The sequence below is a fragment of the Mustela nigripes genome, chromosome 14 (genome assembly GCF_022355385.1).
Source record: "Mustela nigripes isolate SB6536 chromosome 14, MUSNIG.SB6536, whole genome shotgun sequence".
Classification (NCBI taxonomy): Eukaryota; Metazoa; Chordata; class Mammalia; order Carnivora; family Mustelidae; genus Mustela; species Mustela nigripes.
The window spans coordinates 73,233,381-73,255,506 of NC_081570.1; the positions used below are offsets into that span (position 1 = coordinate 73,233,381).

The window sequence follows — 22,126 nt, forward strand, 5'->3', positions numbered from 1 at the left end:
GAGTCAGATCCTAATTTTTAGCCATAGTGCTTTTAGAGAAATAAATTTGTGCACAGTTCTAAGACAGCATCACTCATGACACTACTATGTAAATGTAGAGTTGTTTGATTCCCTAGTACTGCGAACTCTTTTGACGCCAAGCATTAAACTATTACTCTGAGTCAGATCCTAATTTTTAGCCATAGTGCTTTTAGAGAAATAAATTTGTGCACAGTTCTAAGACAGCATCACTCATGACACTACTATGTAAATGTAGAGTTGTTTGATTCCCTAGTACTGCGAACTCTTTTGACGCCAAGCATTAAACTATTACTCTGTTTTTAAAGCACCTGTGCTAATTCTCATGCGTGCTGAACAAATGAACTGGTGAAAACTACAGCCTCAAGTAGGGGGAATTTCAGATTGTTTGAATGGAATTGGCTGATCGTTTAGATCAAGGGTATGCAAACTTTATGTAGAGGGCCAGATAGTAACTATGCTAGGCTTTGGTGGCTAAATGTCTTTTTGTTTTTTGAAAAAAATTTTTTTCAGTATTCCAAAATTCATTGTTTATGCACCACACCCAGTGCTCCATGCAATACGTGCTCTCCATAATACCCACCACCAGGCTCATCCCCCCTCCCCAATCCTCAGTTCTGTTGCAAATACTCAACTCAGGTACAAAGCACAAAAGCAGCACAGACAAAAGTAAGGGAGTGGGTGTCTTCCAATAAAACTTCACATAAATAGGGCCAGCTGGACTTGGCCCACCAGTAATAGTTTGTCAAACCTTCTTCAGGATGAACAAGGTAGATAAAAACCCAAGGGCATTTGCCAATGTGAAAAACCAAGGAGTTCTGGCACACTCTCCCAAAATGTTGATTATCCCATTGGTCTTGTGCCAGCCAGTCAATACCCTAATTTGATACCTTATACATCTTTCATTTCACCTGAGTAATAATGTGGAATGTATGTAATATTCAAAATAGATCGCAGCCCTGTGGGAGGCACTGAAGACACATGCTTCTGTACTAGTATTTTGAGTAATTTCTTGATTAGTAAAGTGGTATGCTTGACCTATTTCACAGGTTAATTTGTATTTTCCACAGATGGCCACAGCAATATATATACATCACCCCACGTGGTGTTCTTACAATGTGACTGGCACTCTTCTACTGAGAAGTTTATTTTCCCTTCCCTTGAATCTGGGCAGGGGCTTGTGACTGATTCTGACCAACAGAGTACAAAAGAAGGAATACTCTGTGGTTTTTGAGGGTAGGTCATAAAAAAGGAAACAGCCTCTGCATGGTCAGTACTCCTACACACTGTGTCTTTGCCTCTCCCAGAATACTCAACTTTGGAACTTAGCCACCATGCTGTAAGGTAACCTAAATCAGAGGAACAATATGGAGAGTCCCAGGTAGAGAGCAACTGAAGCCCCCAGCTGACAACCATCATTAATTAGACGTATGAATAAAGAACTTCAAATTTCAGACCTTTCATCAGAGACGCCATGGAACACATAACTCACCCTGCTGTGACCTGTCTGAATTGGAGACCCACAGAATCTAAAAGCAAAATAATTGTTTTATACCAATGAAGTTTATGGTGATTTTTCAACCATGGTAACTAACAAAGGCAATAAAAGTGAAATCACTTTGAAATCATGAACTTGTTAACAAATATAAGAAATTTTTATTGCCAAAGCACATTTTACAAAACAAAAATTTCAAGTGAATGATCATGCAGTCATATTATTGGTGTTATTATGGCATTTACTGCGCACCTATGGACAGGTGGCATAAATATGCAAAATGTGTTTTTGGAGTCTGATGACATCTTGATTCAAATGCTAGCACACAGCAATCTTACTTCTGAAATTCTGAATAGGAATAATTGTGATTTATCTAGCAGTTTTGAGGATTAAAGGAGAAAAAGTGAATGAAGCATCTAGTTTTCTACCCAGGACACAGTGGGTTCCTGACAGATGTTTGCATTACTCACTTTCTAGTACTCTTAAAAACCCTCTTAAGAAATACAAAACACTACTTATGTTTTAATTATTAGACATGGAATACAGGAGAAGTGTAGTGGAGATACAAGGTTTACTTGAGTTTCATGAGTGAATTACTTCTTTCTAGCTCTTCTACCATTAGTTTTACAGACTCAAGGCTTTGTTTTTGGGGGGAGAGGAGAGGCAGAGATGGGGTGGCCAGAGAATCTCAAGTAGGCTCGATGCCCAGCACAAGCCCGACGTGGGGCTCTATCTCACAACCCTGAAATCATGACCTGAATTGAAATCAAGATGCTTAACCAACTGAGCCACCCAGGTGCCCTGCTCTGAGGGATTTTAGTGAACAAATACATATGAGGCACAATATGAAAAAAAAAAAAAAACACTAAAATAAGGTCTCTGTATTCCCTTTAGCTATATTCTTGGCATAGGAGCAGGGGGAGTGGAGGGATACAAACACACAAAGTATGATACTGTTAAAATTGTGTATCTGTGTAATAGAGTATAAGATATGATGATAGAATATGCAAGGGAGAGAGTATATCTGAATCTGCATATCTGGAGGTGGTATGTAAATTAAGCTTTGCCTTTTATCTAAACACTTGAGGCCTGGTTGAGGAAGAACATGGTATGTGAGACAGGCTAATAAAAAAAAAAGACCCCAATTCTTCACCTTATCTTTTGGCTCTTACAGCAGCGGTAAGTTCTGGGACTTAAGCCTGGCTCAACAAATAAGTATCAAGTGAAACAGGCCTTGTTAAGGAATGTTCAGGAGAACAGACTTCACCTTAAAATCAACAGGGAACCACTGAAGAATTATAATAAAGTTTGAAAAAGATGACTGTGGATGCACTGTAGAGCTTGGATTAGAAAGGAAGAAAATGAAATATGGAACCCAGTTTAAGGAAACTGTTGGGGGAATTCCAGGCAAGCAAAAATGGTGGTCAGAATTTAGGTAGTGCCTGTGGACATAGAATTAAGTGGACTGGCTTGGAGATTTTCAAGGGTTTAATGACTAATTGGATTCAGAGAGTGAAAAAGAATTTAAAAAAGACTACTTGCTGGCTTGGGCAACTGGGAAACTTACAAAGCCAACCATTTAGGTTCTGATAGTTAGAAGAGTGAACTAGAAGGCTATTAATGCTAATGAGAGATGTTGTGGCCCGAATGAGGGATTAACATTAAGTGCATGGATCTGAGTGATATTTAGAAAGGAAAATAAAAAAGAGTTGGTAATTGCCTGATGTAAGGTAATTAAAAAATGTCAAAGATGATACCCAACTTTTTGACTTATGTGTATGGTCATGGTAGTAGATTATTTAATGGCCATAAATTCCTCCTATCCTGGTATGTAATTTCTTTGCCAAGTTTGTCACTCCTCCTGGGAAAAAAGATGGAGTCTATTTTTCCATCCCTGAAATCTAGACCAGTCCTATGATTTACTTTGACAAGTATTGTGAGGTGGAAGTAACATATGTGATTTTCAAGGCTAGCCTTCAGGAGGCACTGCAGCTTTTTTGCTTTTCAGGAGCACTATTCTGAGACTGCTAAAAAGAAGTTGGGCTGGAGGACGAGAGGTCACACGGAGTAGAACCAAGTCACCCTTGCTGACAGCACCAACTAAGAATGAAGCCATCTTGGACCTTTCAGTTCAGCTGTCCTACTAGCTGAACACAACTACATTACACGAGCCAGAGGAAAACAGGAACTCTACGGCAGACCCACAAAATTATGAGAAATAGTTATTTTAAGCCAACAAAATTTGGGGTGGTTACACAACACTGATAAAGACAGAGAAATCAGAAGTCAACGTGATATGTTATTCCTTATCTTTGCACGGTGGTAGACTCTAATTATCTAAGGCTGGCAAAACAAGAACAAAAATTCTCCAGTAGAAAGTTTAGAGAAGGGTCTTTTGGTAATTTCTAAGGGGGCACCAAATGCCTGAATAACAAAGTACTATGATGCTAATTAGAGAAGTTAAAAATCCACCTGTAAGGTATGGTTGCAAAACAGGCAGGAACTTCAAACTCTTTGAGGAAAGAAAAGCATGGACTGTTTATGGAAGTCTTTGGTAGAGGCATTAACTCCCCTAAATTGTGGTGAAGTCAATGAAACCATGTCTCCTAGGAGAAAACTGTTCAGCAGGCTCAGTAATGAAAATACCTGAAGAATTAAGCTGATTAATGAAACGTGTAAAAGCTTCCGCAGTGCCCAGAAAAAAAAGTTACTCACATAGCAAAATTCGGATCGCAAGCTTCTTAGGAGACATAAACAAATACTAAGTTGTACATAAATGAACAGAAAAATAAGACAAAATTAGGCCTTCTCCACTCAAAGATTAAGAACGCGTCTGTTGGGTTAATGAAGAACGAGTTTAAAAAGTTGGTTAACACTGCCAGATTTTAAACGATAAGAAGGCTATCGTTTTAGAAAATCGATTTCAAAAATAAATTGTGCTTTAGTATAGAAGAGCTCCTTTTATTGCAACAAGGTTGTTTAAAACCACAAACGGTACTGAAATGCATCTAGCAGCACATGAGTAACAGAGATCGGAGATAAAAAGCTAACAGTGAATTAGAAACCACTGACAACTGAGAGAAAAAAGTTAACAGGAAGTGTTACCCTGGGGTACACAGAAGTGTACCCTGGACCACAGATATGGGAGCTTTCGTCTAAGATTTAGGGAGAGCCTTATCACTAAGAACGGTGGTCTCTTGTATTCTGCCCATTTAAAAACAATTTTCATTCCTTTCTAAGATTCATTGCTTTCTACCCGCCCCCCACCGTGAGGTTTATAGGTTGTTTTTTACTGAAACTCTGCAAAAGAAGTACAACTCAAGATACTCTGAAGTCAAGAGAAAGAACCGCTAGAAATCCGGGGCGGGAAAGGAAAAGCATCAAATGAGGAAAGATGCCACGTAGCATTCAAGTCGGACCAGTCCCTAAGGAAGTCCAGTCCTCCCACCCTCTCCAAGCGTGGCTACCATGTAGGACCGAATGTTTCGTATTCCTCAGCGCCCACTCGTCCTGGGCTGCTGCGGAGATGATCTCCACTTACCGCTTGAAGTACAGCAGCCAAGAGCAACCGCAGCGTAAACGCCGGCCGGAGCGACCCAACCGACCCAGCCGCCATCGCTACCATCTTCCGTAGGTTTCCTACTGCCCGGAGGGCCTCTCAGCTAGGGGCGTCCACTCCAGAGCCTTATCCAAAACAGTCTGTTAAAGGCCGTTGTTACCCAGTCTCTTACTCTTCAGAGATAGGCATTACCTAGAAGTATATTGAAACTTAAAGGTAGTCAAATATCTTTATATTTAATATAAATACAAAGTCGCAGGGTCCTTCCGAAAATCCCCATCAGGCATTTTCCTAAACCCCCCAAACCTGTACGACTCCGAGCCCCTTCCTTTTATTCACGACAATTCGTCAAGCGGCCAAGAAGCCCCGCCTTCGCCGGTTTCAGCCCGCCTCCTTTACCCAATCGAATGCCGCTTTGGTTGACACCCAAGGCAAAGGAAACCAACCATAACACGAACCAAGAGCGAGGCTTCGGTCCAATAGGCACAACTGAACTCGAGCCGAGGGTGGAGCCTCCGGTTGCCGAGCAGCGTACGTGGATGCGTGCGCGTGGTGGCGGAGGGGGATGGGCGGGGGCGGAGCAGAGGGCGGCGCAGTCGCAGCCGCCGCACTGGCGGAAGAGCGCGCGGCCGCGAGCAAAGGAGGGAGGAGGGAAGGAAGGAAGAGAAGGAGGCGGGCAGGCAGGCGGGCGCGGGGGTCGGGGACTGAGGCAGTAGAGACGCGAGAGCCCGGCAGCCGCTTCGCGCTGTGTTTGCTGCGCGGGCTTTTGGAGGGGGCGGCCGTTGAGTCGGTCCAGGAGAAGCGGGCACCGGCGACGTTGGTATTGGCGCCTGGGGGCGGGGGACTGGGGCGGCGAGAAGGGGGGGTCGCTGCGGTGGTTCTCTCGCTGTCGCGCTTTCCCTGCCTTTCTCGCCGCTCGGTGGGCTGCCCCCCGGCGTGTCACTCGCCTCCGGGGCCCCGCTCCCCGCCCCCCGCGGTATGTCTTGATCCCGAGCAGCGGGTTTCATGGGGCTCCTTAGGATTATGATGCCGCCCAAGTTGCAGCTGCTGGCGGTGGTGGCCTTCGCAGTGGCGATGCTCTTCTTGGAGAACCAAATCCAGAAACTGGAGGAGTCCCGATCAAAGCTAGGTAAGGAGCAAAGCCACTTCGGGGTGAGTGGTGTGCAAGGGGCCGGGCCAGGGAGGCATGTCCAGTTGCTCCCGTCGCAACCTGCGGTCTGGCTCGGGGGCAAGAGGGTGAAAGAGCTTGCAACAAGAGCTGGGACTGGGGGCATCGAAAATACAAGCTCCAAGAATGGTGTGAATTAAGCTTGAGTGAGGTGCTGGGCTCGCGAGGTCACGGGGCAGAGGTTACTAAGGTGAGCTTTCCCGTGCCTAAGGGTTACCAGAAGTAGGCATTCCACGGGGGAGAAGCAAGAGAAGACCGAACTCGGTAGGGAGCGGGAACTGCTGGAGGAGGCAGGACGGCTCAGCCTTCTGTGTTTTCCAGAGTCTACAGAGAGCCCCGGCATTGCTAGTCGAGGGGTATTCTAATTTGAGGTGTGGGCACCTGGATACAGATCTTTTGTGGACCAGGAGGTTCACCAAGGGATGGATGGCCGGAAATGGAGGGAGATACTGGGAATCTTGGTGAGTAAAAGAAATAGACTGTAGTGAGTTGCACTCTTGTGCTGGGGGCAGCAAGGGACCACACAACCGATAGAAGTAGACTGCCAAGGTAGAACAGGAAAGCGAATAAAAAGCTTCAAGCGTGCTACTGAAAGGAGGCACGAGGCTTTTAAGTACTTTTTTAGTGAGCGAAATTTTATTAATATTTTGGACTTCAGAATAGGAATGTTTGTGTATGTGGCCCCCGGCGATGTTGATGGAGTGCGTTTAGGAGAGAAGGGAACGCTGAAGGGGAATTATAGTGAGATTTAAGTTGGTGGAAGGTAAAGTAATAAATAAACCATATACTTAAGTACCTTAAGGAGTTAACAGTGCTTACTTTAATGAGAAAAGGGGTCTGAAGTATATAATGTTGGAGTATGAAGTTATGAAAAACCAGAAAAATTCATAGATAATAGGTACTTTCGGATTAGTAGGGAACTTTGGCATTTGGGAGGAGTTTGGGATGGGGGAGGGAGTGTTAAAAGAATGCGATACATTTTGATTTAAAAATGTATATGGCAGTTTAAAAATCAGCTCAAGAGACTCCAGGTTGAATATGGAAAAGTAATATGTTTTTATGTGTATACTTTCACCTCAGCATTGTTTTAAATACTTTTTGAGAAGCACGCAATAAAACATCAGGAGCAAAGTCATTTAGACTGAGTAACAGCTATCACCTGTGGGTGATAACATTAATGAAAAATGTATTAGTAAATAATTGTAATATTAGAAGTATAGCTACCTATTTGCAGTTTTGGCAGATTTTGCAAAAAGCCTTGGAAACATTTTAAAGAACAGTCTATCAAAGAGTATCAAATTTATCTAATTGAAGTGCAACCAAAGTTGAAGAAGGAGCTCAGGATAATTCCATTCCTCAATCTAGGGTAAAACTTACCCTATACAGTTTTGAAGATATATAAAATTTATTTACCATGATTTTATTAATTACGTGTCTTGTGTGATGGAAAAAATTACTCACCTTAAACATTGAATGTTGGCCAATACACTTTTCCTTTTTGTTTGGGTCCACTTAGCATTTGGGATCATTTTCTGGCCTCTTTAATGTTCCAATTTTACAGAAAAAAATGACTCCATTTACAGAAATTTGAAAGTTATATTAAAATTAAGATTTGTATTTTTTCTTTGTTGAATCACTGTTATTTCTTGAGCACATTACAGTGGCTAGGGTAACTTCAGTTTTTTATTTTCTTTTTTTGCCTCAGATTTTTTTTCATAACACTTGAAAGTGGTTTCCTTAGATACAGCCTAATTGATTTTAAAAAAAGGATTATCTTAACATGTGGAAAGCCACAGGTAGAAAATAATGTGGTTTTTTCCCCATGATTTTTTACAAGAAACTTTTAAATTCTATCAGAAATAATAAAAAGAGATCAAATAACATACTCAAAAAAGAGCCAAAAAAAGGAGCTCAAATACAAAACACTTGAAGGAATGAATAATGCTCTGGAACTGCAAAAATATGGCAGGTGAAATGTATGACTTTATGTCAGCAGTCTTGATTTCTTGAAAAGAAAAGTCTTTACAAAAAACAGTACAAAAACAGATGTTACCAGTTAGTAGGCAGAAGGCATAGTTTGACAATCAGACTCTGTACTAGGCACTTCCATTTGTGATATTCTTATGTAATCTTCTAAGGACACCATAGAAAGCTATTTTTACAGATGCAGGAATAGGCTCAAGGGTTATATAACTTGACCACATAACTAACAGTGGCCGAGTCAGGATTGGAACCCAGGTATGTGTGATTCTAAATCAAGTGCTTCTTTAATTATACCAGATTGCTTGGGACTTTGTATTGACATTACACTAAGATTTAGCAGTTTGAATAGCATTTTTGAACAGTAATATCAATGTTTAATTGCATTTATTGCTAAGAATGAATATAATTCCAGAAAAATCTGATTTCTATGCAAAGAAATTGGTTTAGTGTAATGTTTGCTTGTTTGTATCCAAATAATAAACATAATTTATTACCCAATGAAGCAACTGAAATAAGTTATTTCTGTTGTAGGAGAAAAAAAGTCTGCATTTATTTTCTGTAACTGTTAAGCTTTCTGTAAGCTTATGCATAAGTTAAAAATTTACACAGTCAAATCTATCAATTTGGGCAAGTAGGTTTCTTCTGTTACTTGAGAAGATTGTCTCCAACCAAGATTATATACATTCTCTATATTTTGCCATAGTATCTTATAATTTTTATTTTTTACATTTAGTTCATTAAAGCATTCATATATTTATAGAGATTTATTGTCATTTCTTTCAATGAATAGCAACTATGGAAAATAATATACTAATAATTCATTTCCCACTGTATGTTATGGTTATTTTTTTATATATTACAATTCTTTTTTTCATATATTAAATTTTCCTATGTTTTTGGATTGATTTTGGACTCCATTTTTTCCGACTAATTACAGATTCTCTAAACTTGCAGGACCTATATATAGGCTTCAAGGCATCCATGAATTCCCTGAAATTATATGCGTAGCTTTCATCATATTTGCAAAGGCATATGTGATCCCTTTAATGGTAGGACACACTGACTTGCAGTAGGTTGTTTGTATTTAATGAATACAGGTTTTTTTATTTCTTAGCTTTTTAAAATTTTTTTTCTATTTCATTGCTTTTCTTTGCCTTTAGTATTAATATATTGTAACATGGAGCTTGTGAGTTACATTTAGGATACAAACCCATTTGTTATGAAAGAAGTTCTGTGGGGTATTATGTTGAAAAATTTCATTTTACTAAAATGTATACTTAATTTTTCTAATGAGATATGGAAGATGACACGGAGTTGATGAAAAGTGTTACTTAGCATACTACTTAGCTTTCAGAATTGTGTATCAGAATTTGTTGCTTTTACAAAGTATTTTTGAATCTCAAGAAACACCTGTTGCTAATGTTGACTGATGGAATAGTGCAATGAAAGTTCTGTTACATAAATGTTAGAATTAATATGCTTTATTATTAATTTTCTATAGGGTCTAAGGATTTAAAATAATATTTGCTGTTCAAATGCTTCTAACACTGCTGTGTGAGTTTGTGAATACCTTAGGACATAATCTTTTAAATGAGGACAGTAACTCAGAATGGACTATTTAGTCCTCTTCATTGATGAAAATTATGTTACTGTCTGTGTTCTTAAAATCCTCCTAAACTAATGAACTAACTCCAGGAGTAAGGTTGAGACTGCTCTTTGGAATTTGGTAGTATTTAAAGTGTCTGAAATGATTCAACAGTACCTGTAATGTTGCCAAGAATGATAGATTTCTCTACTTCTGAAATTGTATGAAAAATTCACAGGAGTTTTGAAGACTTTGGATTAATTGGAATGCAGTTATTCTAAAATTGCTAATTAGTGCCTCACTTATGAGTCCTGGATAGGATATCTAGTGCCATGAGTAATCACTAGAAACAATTGGTCTCAATTAAGGTAATCCCAGGAAGTCGGTCTACCACTCTGTTAAGACTTCGAATAGCTTTTTGGCCCCTAGTGGAATTGAACCAATAATGAATATTCAAACACTGCTCTCCGGAAGTCTGCTTTTGAGGGAAAGCTTATAGATACCTGGACTTGCCAGTCATGGTTCAGTATAGCCTAATTACTTACAATTATCTACCCTCCTACTAGTAACTTTATTTACTCCACCTTTCTCCCTGTTAACTAGATTATCTGCCTGTTGGACCACTTGTGCACCTGATCCACTTTCCTAACCTACAAGGCATGATTCCAGAAGTTTTCCTTCATTCTCCTATAATCATTACTTCTCTTTCTGCTTGAGCGTTCTCACTAGCATATGGACATGCTATTATTTCTCCCACCCAAAAACCAAAGCAGTAGTTTCTCTTGACTACCCTTTTCTTGGCCAACCTCAGTTCCATATTTTAGCTTCCCTTTGCAGTAAAACTAAAACCTTGTCTCATCTTACTCTAATTGTCTGACTCAACAGTAATTTCCTTAAGTCCTTGGTCAATTTTTGTTCTTCATTTTATTTGACCTGTTAGTGGGATTTGACACAATTGGTCACTTCTTTTTTCGTAAGTTTTCTTTACCTTGCTTCCAAGATACTATACTCTTGGTTTTCTTCCCATCTCATTGGTGGCTGTGTTAGGCTCTCCTTTTCTCCTCAACCTCTTAGCATAAGCATAACCCAGGGCTCAGTTCTAGGAACTCTTCTCAATTTATTCTCTCTTAGTGGGTGACTTATATGCTGATAGCTTCCAAATACATATTTCTAATTCAGGCCTATTTCCTAGGAATTTGGCTGCTCACTTGAGTTTGGCTTTGAGTGATTAAGACCTCTCAAACTCATGGTGTCCAAAATGGATCTTCTGATAATTCTGTCCACTGCCTCATCCAACCTGAATCTATTTTATCTTTGACCTTCCCTATCTCAGTTGATGGCAGCTCTATCCTTTCGGTTGCCAGGGTTTTACTTGACTTTTCTTTTTTCACATTCTGCATCTAATCTGTAAGAAAAATCCTGTTAGCTTTACCTTCAAATATTTCTAGAATATGACTACTACTCAACACTTGTACTGTTATCACCCTAATTCAAGATACCGTCATCTTTTCCCTGGATTACTGCCATGTCTTAACTAGTCTGCTGCCACACTTGCCTTTCTACAGGCTTTTTTTTTTTTGTCTCCTTCTACAGACTATTCTTAATATAACAGCTAGAGTGATCCTTTTAAGATGTAAATCAAATCATGTCACTGGGCATAAAACTTTTTGGAAGCTTCCTGTTTAGAGTGATGCTATCTGCTTTTAAAACAAAGCCCCCAGTTTTATTGGCTAAACATGGCAAATGACTTTTTTTTTCCATTCACTTACTAGGCGATCATTTTGGTGGATGGTTTTCTTCTACATGGGTGATTGATTCAGGGTCTTGGGTACTTCCTGCCATGAAGGACATGAAAGCTTAAGGAGGCCCCCCTTAAGCTTTTTTGGCCTCTTTTATCTTTAGTTTATTATGCAAGGGGTGAGGTTGGGAAATGGGTTTTTTAGCTGGCAGTTACTGATCAGTTATAACTGTGTATTATGGAAGGGGGCAACATACATTTGAATTTCTAGAATCTCTTTGCATAAATCCTAAAATTTATTTAGGTTTGTTTTATGCTTCAGTATATAAACTCTCTTAGTTAAGTGTTCTGTGTGAATATGAAAAATGTATATTGTGTTGTTATAGGGTGGAGTATGCAGTACATGTCAATTAGGTCTAGTTGGTTGGTAAAGTTGTTCTGTCTCCTTGATTTTCTTCCTGCCACTTGTTCCAGCAACTATAGCGAGAGGGATTTTGAAATCTCTGATAATAATTGTGAATTTCTCTATTTTTGCTTGAAGCTCTGTTACTTTTTGCTTCGTGTATTTTGAAGTACTATGATTAGGTGCATAAATGTGTAGTAATGTAATGTCTTCTTGACTTAATTAACCCCCTTTTCATTATGAAATGTCCCTTTTTATCCTTGGTAATATTCTTTGCTCTGAAACTTATTTGGTCTGATTAGCCACTTCAGTTTTCTTTTGATTAGTGTTAACATGATAATCTTTTCCCACTCTTTGATGTTAACCTGTTTGTCTTTTTATTTAAAGTGGATTTCTTGTAGGCAGCATATAGTTGGGGCTTGAATCCATTTCATAATCCCTTTTGTAAATGGTGGTGTTTAGAACATTTACTATTGTAATTATTGATATGGCTGGGTTTGAATATGTGTTTTACTATTTGTTTTCTATTTGTTCCATCTGTTCCTTTTTTCCCTTTTTCTCTTTCTGGCTTCTTTAGGATTAAGTATTTTGTTATTACATTTTATCTCATTTGTTGACTTAGTGGTACACTTTTTTGTGATTTTTTTTTTTTTTTTTTGTAGTGATTGCTTTAGGGTTTATGGTATACATTATACTATGTCATGTATAAGAATCTTATACTTCTGTTTCCTCTTGCCTGGCTTTTTGCTCTTGTTATTATATGTCTTATTTTTGCAATCAGTTTATTTAAGCTTTTTTTTTTTAACTTATTAAACTTATTTAAACAATCAGTTATCTCTTAAAGAGAGTAAAAATTCCTGTTTTATGTTTACTCATCCATTTTCCATTCCCAGTGCGCTTCATACCTTTGTGTAGAATGCAGGTTTTCATCTGGTACTATTTTCCTTGATCCTGAAGGATTTCTTTTAAAATTAGTTATACTGGGGCGCCTGGGTGCCTCAGCTTTTAAGTGTCTGCCTTCAGCTCAGGTCATGATCCCAGGGTCTTGGGATCAAGCCCTGCATTGGGCTTCCAGCTCAGTGGGGAGCCTGATTCTCCTTCCTCTGCCTTTCCCCACTGCTCATTCTCTTTGTCTCAAATAAATAAAATCATTTTAAAAAGATAGTTACACTGCATATCTACTGGTGATGAATTTTTTTTTTCACTTTTGTATGTCTAAAAAAAGCCCCTAGTTGCCTTAGATATTTTTGCTGGGTATAGAAGTCTACATTAATATATATTTTTTCTTTCAGTACTTTATAGATGTTGCTCCATTGTCTTGGCTTATGTTTCTTAAGAGGCTGCATCATTATTATCTTTGTTCAGCTGTACATGATTTCCTTTTTTCTTTTCATTGCTTTTAAGATTTTCACTAGGTTTTAAGTTTACTAAAATGGGCCTTGCTGTAGTTTTCTTCACGTTTTAGATTGTTATCTTAGTTAATATTGTTGATACAGTATATGTGTTACTTTGGTTAATAGTAACTCTTAAAAGATAAGAATTTTAAAAATCTAGCTGCACAGTGTAAATATCATAACTGAAATCCTATTGCAAAAATGAATTTTTATTTGGTCTTCAGTAAAGAGTTGTAAACTCGACCCTATTTTTACTCATCAGAAAAGAGCTTAGTGATTAATTAGGGCTGTCTATGGTTTTTTCAGTTTCTAAGATGTTATGTAAAAGGAAAATATCTTAAGTAGTCAGTGATAAATATAATATTTTGAATGTAGGGAAGATTGTTGGAGCTTTGAGTAAATTGAGTTGAATTAAAATTGATAAAATCCTCCTTCAGCCTTGCATCTGACTTAGTTTTAGCTTTGTCCTTATCATACCAAAACTAGTTCAGTTGGTTTAGATGTGGAGATTGTTGATCAATTACAACTCAGAAGTTTGTGATTATTTTGTATTTAGATTTTAGGAAGCTGCTTCTAATTGCCAGCATTTTTTATTTCACTGTAGTATTTTTTTTTTTAGTAAAATACAAGCATCTCCAGTAAAGTGTTGCATGAGCCCTGTGTGTTACACACCTGTGGCGGAAAGCCAGTTTAGCTCAATTGTTTCTTCCATAGAAGAACTGATTAGAAAAACTGGCTTGACATGATCTTCAGGTATATTTCAGTGGACAGCTTCTTCATTTTGTTAAATAGGATAGAATAAAAAACATTCACCATTGTCCTCTAGAACATAAATTTCTTATCTTCCCTTTGTGTTTTGAAGATTGAAACAAAATGATATTTTATTGTCTCAAATGATATTTTATTGTCTCAAAGTAGATTTCTGAGCAAAGAAAATTAGGAGTATGTGTAACTTTTGCTCCTGAACTTGGGAATTGTCAGTGATAGTCTCTCTCTGATTTGGGGTGAACCTATCCAGGAATGTCTGATTGATGAGATGCCATTATGCCCCCTTTCTCTTCTGCCCTAGGTTAGAACTCTGACTAATTAAGCTTGTGACTAACAACAACTCGTCTTTCTCATGACCACTCTAACTTCCCTTTGATCTTTTTTTTTTTTTTGAATCTCTTCTTAACTACTGGGCCCCTTTCTTCAGTGGTTTTCTGCTTTTCCCACCACTGGCAAGCCATCATGACCTCTGAACCTTCATCTCTAACAGACAATAACAACTAACACTTGTTGAGTACTTACTGTAAGCTAGGCATATTTTAAATGTTTTATTTGTATAGTTTCATGTAATATAAATGTTGCTTATTTCTGCTTTCTTTAGAGAGTAGGAAGATAAAATGATCCTCAAATGATGTAATGAACATGAAAATGTTTGTAAACTATAAAAACTACAATAGAAAAATTACAATTATAGGTTGTTATTAATAGTGATGATAATATACTTATCTTCCTTTTGTTGCTGTTGTCTTTTTGGTTTAATGTAGTGTTCAGTTTATGTTTTTTGCTGCTGTAGGCTTTGCCCAATGTCCTACCTCATAGGATTACACTTGTCTTATAAATGTTTCTATAAATCAAATGATGATGTTACATGAGTTAAAGGTTTGACATTCAGATGAAATATTTCTTTCCACTTTTAGGAAGGAGTAAAAATCACTGGCAGTTCATATTATTATTTGCTCCTAAAGATAGACATCTATTTACTCTCATAAAAATTACAGAAAAGTTGTCTCTTTTTAACATGACTGAAGTTCCTTCATTCTTGCCTACTGATCTTTGCCAACTTGGCAGTTTAAGGATAGATTTTTATACAATGCACGTTAAATTTGATTTGTGACAAGGGAATTTCTCTGTGTGTGTGTGTGTGTGTGTGTGTAAAATACTTCCTTTGCTTCTAAATGATTTTTTAAGGGGTAGATAGTTAAATTAGTGGAGGAAGAAAGAACCCAAGCCTACTTCTCCATATGGAAAAAGTTTTATGTGATAGTTCCTTTATTGTCAGTTTTCCCAAAGTGATTCATTGTCATTTTTTCAAGTACAGAGGGAAAATGTGTTCTGTATCCTTTATCTTAATTGAGGAATTTAAACTTTCTTACTTATTTATTTGAATAGGGAATAGATCGTATTATAGGTTTAATGCTGAAATTATGAGAATCCTAAAGAACAGAATTCTTGAATCTTACAGCGCATCAGAGACTTTTCAACTTTCAACTACAGTTAAATATAATGCTTACTTCAGCCTCTGAGGTAAATTTTGGAGAAATAACATCATTTTTGCCTTTTATTTAAGGAGTCAGGGAAACATTACATACTTGCATTTGGTTTACACAATGAAAGTGAAGTGGAAAGGTCATATTATTTAGTAATAACAAAGACAGTTTGGGAAAATCAGGCATCTAATCCTAAGAATTGAGGTTATATAATATTGTAGCATAAATGCTTTGTGATACTGCTCCTACTATAATGCTACAGACTCTGACCGTGATTTAAGATTTTCACTGTAGAATCCACTAAGGGTAGAACCTTAAGTATTGATTATTAACTGCATTTTGACAGAATTTAAGACCACATTGTTGATTATTTAGAAAAAAAAAATTATGGTGTGTAAGTAATCTTTCTATTTGGTTTTTAATTTAAGAAAATCTAAAAAAAGTTCATAACTTACTCATATAGCCATGATAACTAAGAAAAATCAGACTAAGTTGACATTGATAAGCTACAGTTTTCAAATATGATTAAAAGTATTGTTAGATTAATATTAAAGGCTAAAATTGCCAAAGCTTAAAGATAGTTTTGAGGAGAGCTGTTGCCTTAATTTTTCTTTTCTTTATTATTTTTTTTTTAACTATTCCTTTGGTTGTTTGGAGTATAATACACTGGCATTATATACTAATTCATTTTATAGTCTAGGCAGTAGCAATCTAATTATCTTTCCTGGGGTTGAAAATATTCCTGAATAAATAAAGTGATGTACAAAAGTCATATAATGTTTTATTTTAGGCTAGGGTAATGATCAAACATATTAACTTGTGATTTATAAAATTAAAATTACTGATTCAATGAGTAGTAATTCCTAATAGTAATAGTTTGCCTTCTGTATTAGAACAGCATTAATAATGGGAGATAAATAAGATCTGGTTACTAAAAGCACATGCACTATCAGACAAAGAAGTGGGAGCTCTTTTCAAGAGAGGAGGCAGAGAAGGCAGGAAAAATGTGACAATCTAGATTAAGTTAGTGTGGTGAACCTGTCTTCCTTAAAAGCTTCTGAGCATAGTTCTGAAGAATGTAATGCAGTTATGGTATGCTTATAAGATAACAGGATGCACAATGATACTATTTTTCAAAATAGTCACCATGAGAAAGTTATACATTAAAAATAATGTAGTTGCTAAAAATATTTTGGAACTGTGTGGAATTGGTTTTGGAAGTTTTAAAACTATATAAATCATTTTGATTTCTTTATAGACATAGCTTAAAATTATAATTTAAAAATTTAAATTATAAAAGTATAGATTATTTGGAAAAAGGGTAAAGAAAAGGTAATGTTTGTTTCACATACTAACGTTTTTTGCAAGTTTCTTTCACATAGGTTTCTTAGATAAAACTGATTATAATATTTTACCTTTTCATTTAACATCAAATCATAAACATGTTCCTAGGTTGTTATCACAATAGCTAACATAATAGTGGCATAATATGCCCCCTTTCTGAGGTGGGGAAATAGGAATCTTTTGATAGGATTTCAGCCTTTCATTATGGTAAATTATGAAGTAACCACTTGTACTGATTTTGTTTCATTTAGTATAATATTCTAAATATAATAATATATGAGTTTCAGAATCTCTTTAGTTGGGTTGAAATTTAAAATCCCAAATGCATTTGATTTTATATCATTTTCCCTTGTAGGTTTCATCCAGAGCTAATCCAGGTGTTATGAGGCCTCTAGCTTTTATAATTTCAGGGGTCCTTTTTAAGAAAAAAAAAAAAAAGTACAGAATTATGAATATAAATTCATGCCTACGGCTTTTGGAAGAGGCCCATGCTCAGTGTATGAACCCAAAGTTTAAACTTTATTAGCTTTATAGTGTAAATTCATGTGTAATTCCATCTTTCTGATGCCTCATGATACTCAAAGTCCAAGAAGGAAAGTGCTCTCTGATATACTAAAGAATTGTTCTTTCTTTTCTTTTTTTTTTTTTTTTAACAAATCATGTATCTTTCCATATATGTATTTCCATCTTCATACCTTGTGAATACTTGGTTTGTGAAACATTTAGATGAAATTATAAACATGGTCGATGTGGAGAGAACTGCTTGGGTCTGGGGAGCAGATAATTACCCACTCCCCCTCCCACTGAAATTTTCTACTGTTTGAGCAAACACATAAGAGAATCAGATGGAGATCCAAAATTTACAAGTGGAGATCAGAATTTTGGTTGAATAAAGTTGGATTGGAAGGTTTAGCTTAGATGTGTCACCACGATGGCCTTCTCAGTACTCTTCATCTCTGATTACAATTTATCCAGTAATTTACTGCACTGAACAACTGAAGGCCTCTTGATAGGGGCCAGAATGTAGGCTTTCCTTTAAGTCTACAGCAAAAACTGGGTGTATCTTCAGATAAATACTGGCTCTAAGTGAAAAAGAACTAATATGACACTGAATAAAGCATGCCCAATTCCATCTCCCAGATTCACCAGAGAGGTCCATCTTTTACTCCCTCCCCATTCTATGAATGCTTGCTTGCTTTCTTTCTTTCTTTCTTTCTTTCTTTCTTTCTTTTTTAAAGGTATTAAGACTACTAACTTCACAATTTTCCGTAGCTAGTAATTGGCTTTTCAGTTTGGTTCATGGTATTTTTATGTATACCATAGATTTTTATATATAATTAAAATTATTCATCCTTTAGGGGTTTTGCCTTTTTAAAAAATATATGTATGTGTGTATATGTATATTTAAATAAAGATGTAATAAATATAAATACAATTTTTTTGAGTATGTGTTTTAATGGTATTCTGGTTTTATCATTTATTTAGGCGTTTTCATTTCTTTATATAAACTTAGTTTCTAACATCTATAATTTTTGTCTCTGAAGCACTTTTAACTTTTCTTATAGGCAAGTCTACTGTTAAATTCCCTCAATTTTTGTTTCTCTTAGAAAATCTTGATAATGTCCTTCACATTTGAAGAATCATTTTGCTGGATGCAGAATTCTAGGTTGATGTGGTTTTCATGTTTTGTTTTGTTTTTCCTTTCAACACTTTAAAACATTTTACTTCAGTCTCTTGCTTGCATGGTTTCTGAAGAGAATTTTGGTATAATTCTTGATGTTCCTCTTAGATAAGGTATTATTTCCTCTGGTTTCCTTCAAGATTTTCTCTTTGCTTTTCTGTATTTGAACATGATATGCCTAAGTGTAGATTTTTTCAGTATTCTGTTTGATGGTCCCTGAGCTTTATGGTGTGTGATTTGGTATCATCTATTTTGAACATTTTCAGCCATTATTCAGATTTCATCTTCTTTTTCCCTCTTTCTTCTGATATTTTTATTGTGTATATGTTACACATTTTGCTGTCGTTCCACAGTTCTTGGATATTGTTTTTGTTTTTGCTTATGATTTTTTCCTCTTAGTTTTTCAGGTTGGGAATTCATATTGATATTTCTTAAAGCTTCCTGGTTCCTTTCTTGGCTGTGTCCAGTCTGTTAACCCATTAAAGGCATTCATTTCTGTTACAGTATTAATTGATTTTTGTCATTTCCTTTTGATTTTATTGTAGGGTTTCCATATCTCTGCTTACATTGCTTACATTATCCACCTGTTTCTTCATGGTGTACACTTTTTCCATCGAAGCCCTCAGTCTTAGTCATAGATATTAAATTCTCAGATGTCGTAATTCTAAAACCACCTGTTATATCTGAGTTGGATTCTGATGCTTACTTAGCCTCTTCACATGTTTTTTTTTGTCTTTTAGTGTGTCTTGTGATTTTTTGATAGCTGGGCGTGACATACTGAGTAAAAAGAACTCAGGTAAATAGAACTCAGTGTGAAGTTTTATGTTATCTGTCTAGGAGGCTATATTTACTGATTATTTGAATGGTGGTGTCAGAGGTTAAAAATTTCCTCTAATGTCCTTCCTGTCTGTGGGTTTCTCTAGTAACTCTAAGATATGAGCCTTATTGTTGGTAGGTAAGTATGAGGGGAAAGGAAGTGTTCTATTATCCTATAATTGGGTCTAAGTCTTTTTTTTTTTAAATTTAGAAATTTATTGTTTAATCCACAAGCTTTATATAGCTTTAGTTAAAAACTAGAAGAGTAAAAACAAGACACTATTTCAAAGCCTGGGCCCTTCCAGCCTTCCAAATATGAGCACTCTGAAAGTTGTATATACCAGTTGGAAAAACAAGACAAAATTATGAATGGAAGGATTACATTTCGTAAAACAAACTTTTATATAACTGAAGGATCTTTCCTGTCTAAGTCGTTGAATGAGCCTGTGCCTCTTGGCACTGACTTTGTGGAGTGTTTCCCTGCCCTTCACTGCTCAACACTTAGGTGACACTAGAAGTCTAGAGAGGATTGAAGTTAGGTATTTCCTTTACTCGGGGTTGGTTAGGTTTTAGTAGTTTCCTTTGATGGCAAAGTAGTTTCTTTTGAGGGCCGGACTTTGTTATGAAGAAGGGAGAGAGCCTTTGGCTATTTCAAATGGTTGCTTTCCCCCATCCCTCTCTAGAAGTATGAGGGAGTTTTTCTCAGGTCTTCATAGTACGCATCTGGAGGTAACACTTAGAAAAGTCCTCCTCCCAAGTCTGCCCATTTTCTGATTTGTTGTTTTCAAGTTAGTCCACAGGGAACTTTGAATGATTCGTCAATTGTAGTTTCTGTTCCTAGGGATGCTGACTCCACCTCTGGGCCTCACAGTTTCTGTAAGCTGTGATTCTATGTATTCACCTCTCTCTACAGGGCAGCAGTTTGCCTGGTCCTCAGTTCTCTGATGGATCTAACAAGAGTTGTTGATTTTCAGTTTGTTCAGCTTTTTTCTTACTGTGAGGATGGTAGTAATGACTTCTAAGCTCTTTTCACATCTAACCAGAAACACCCTTAGTGATATTTTGTAAGTAGTCATATAGTTTTATTCTGTTACTTTAATTTTTTGACTTTTATGTTTTTAGTCTATCTAGAATTTAGGTGTGTAGGGATATAGGGAATAGGGTGTGTATCTGGGCCATTTGTTGCACTACTTAACAATTCTTGGATGATAGGGTTTTCTGCTTTCAATTCTCATAGCGTAATTATTTTCTTTAGTACCTGGTAGGGGTAATCTTTCCTGCATGATTCTTTGCTTTACTTGTTTGTTATTCCAGTTGAACCTCAGAATCATTTTGTTAAAAAGAAAAAGAGGCATTAGGATTATTGTGACAGAATTATTTTGTTGAAAAAAAAATGGCATAGGATAATTGAAATGCTTGAGATAAATAATATGATTAGAATGATAGTGTTATGTTTGTATTTTCCCATCTGGAAATATTTATCTTTGTTCATTCAGGTTTTCTTTTACATTTGGAAGTTTATAATTTGTTTTCAGATACACAAGTTTCTTGTGAGATGTATTTTGTGCATTTTTAAGACCTTTTTATTTTGAAATAATTTTAGATGCACATGGAAGTTGCACAAGTAGAGTACACAGACTTCCTGTGTACTGTTTAATGTTATCTACCTCCCCCAATGATGGCATCTTATAAAATTATAATGCAGTTATCAAAGCCAGGGAATTGACACATTGGTATGATAATATTAACTATGGCCTTTTTGGATTCCATAATTTTTTACATGCAATACACACACACACACGTATATGTATATATATCTGCTGTTTTTGAACTGATCTTACACTACACACCTCTTCCCTGCCCTCTCATCCTTCCTCAAACACCCCCCACCCAAGAGTGAGAATGATGATAATTTTCAGGAAGCTACTTTGCTAACAGATTTGAATTCTAAGAGCTTTTTGGTTGCTTTCATTGAGGTTTTTAGGAATGTAATCTTCTCATTTGCTAAAGTGTTATTTTTGTTTCTTACTGTATCCAGTCATATTGCACTGGCTAGATTTCTAAGTTACAATTATTTTGTTCTGATTTTTATGTAATTGTCCTTGGGCTTCACATTTAAGAGGAAAATTAGCTGTAGATATATGTGATTAGTTGATTTCTCTAATATTTGGTATTAAAATTAATCATTAATATGTAATAAGCATTTTTTCGTGTTTCTGGAATTCTAATCACATTATTCGAATTATCTCATTTAATCTTCACAACCTCCTAAAACAGGTGTCAATATTGTTTCTTTACAGGGGAGTAGTAAATTGGTTTAGGTTAAAAATTAACTTAAAGTTACATAGTTTGGCTCAAGCTGAAGTTTAAAAAATTTTTATTCATTTTGCATTTAACCATTCTTCTTTGTTATCTCTTATAGCAATACAAAAGATGCATTTTAAGCTATTCAGATGAATTTGATTTTATTCCATGGAAATGGTATTCTGAATTAATTACTTTTATAAAATTCAGAATAAACACTATTCCAGTGTTTAATTATACTTAACAAAAAAGTATGTTCTTTGAAGGATAGAAGTCTAAGCCTTTTCCTCCCTCCCTTTCTTCTGCAGGTATTTGTTTAGAGGTATAGCCATTGTTGAGTATTTAAATATGTCAAGATTCCTTCAGTTAGATGGATATAGAAT

General features: G+C 36.3%; 2 protein-coding genes across 4 annotated transcripts in view; one reads left to right on the forward strand and one right to left on the reverse strand.

Annotated features, from left to right (window-relative positions):
- SELENOF (selenoprotein F) overlaps nucleotides 1-5,391 on the reverse strand; it is an 89,729-nt gene extending 84,338 nt beyond the window's left edge. Inside the window, exon 1 of one of the 2 annotated variants that reach the window (XM_059375306.1) lies at nucleotides 5,055-5,381. In XM_059375306.1, coding sequence (XP_059231289.1) covers nucleotides 5,055-5,138 — 84 coding nt within the window. In that variant the 5' untranslated portion in view covers nucleotides 5,139-5,381. Of the gene's footprint in view, nucleotides 1-5,054 lie in introns of both variants that reach the window. The other variant, XM_059375307.1, reaches the window with a different exon arrangement.
- A 685-nt stretch (nucleotides 5,392-6,076) lies between these two features.
- HS2ST1 (heparan sulfate 2-O-sulfotransferase 1) overlaps nucleotides 6,077-22,126 on the forward strand; it is a 173,411-nt gene continuing 157,361 nt past the window's right edge. For both annotated transcript variants that reach the window (XM_059375304.1, XM_059375305.1), the window contains exon 1: nucleotides 6,077-6,201. In XM_059375304.1, the coding sequence (XP_059231287.1) occupies nucleotides 6,078-6,201 (124 nt within the window). In that variant the 5' untranslated portion in view covers nucleotide 6,077. The remainder of the gene's footprint in view (nucleotides 6,202-22,126) is intronic.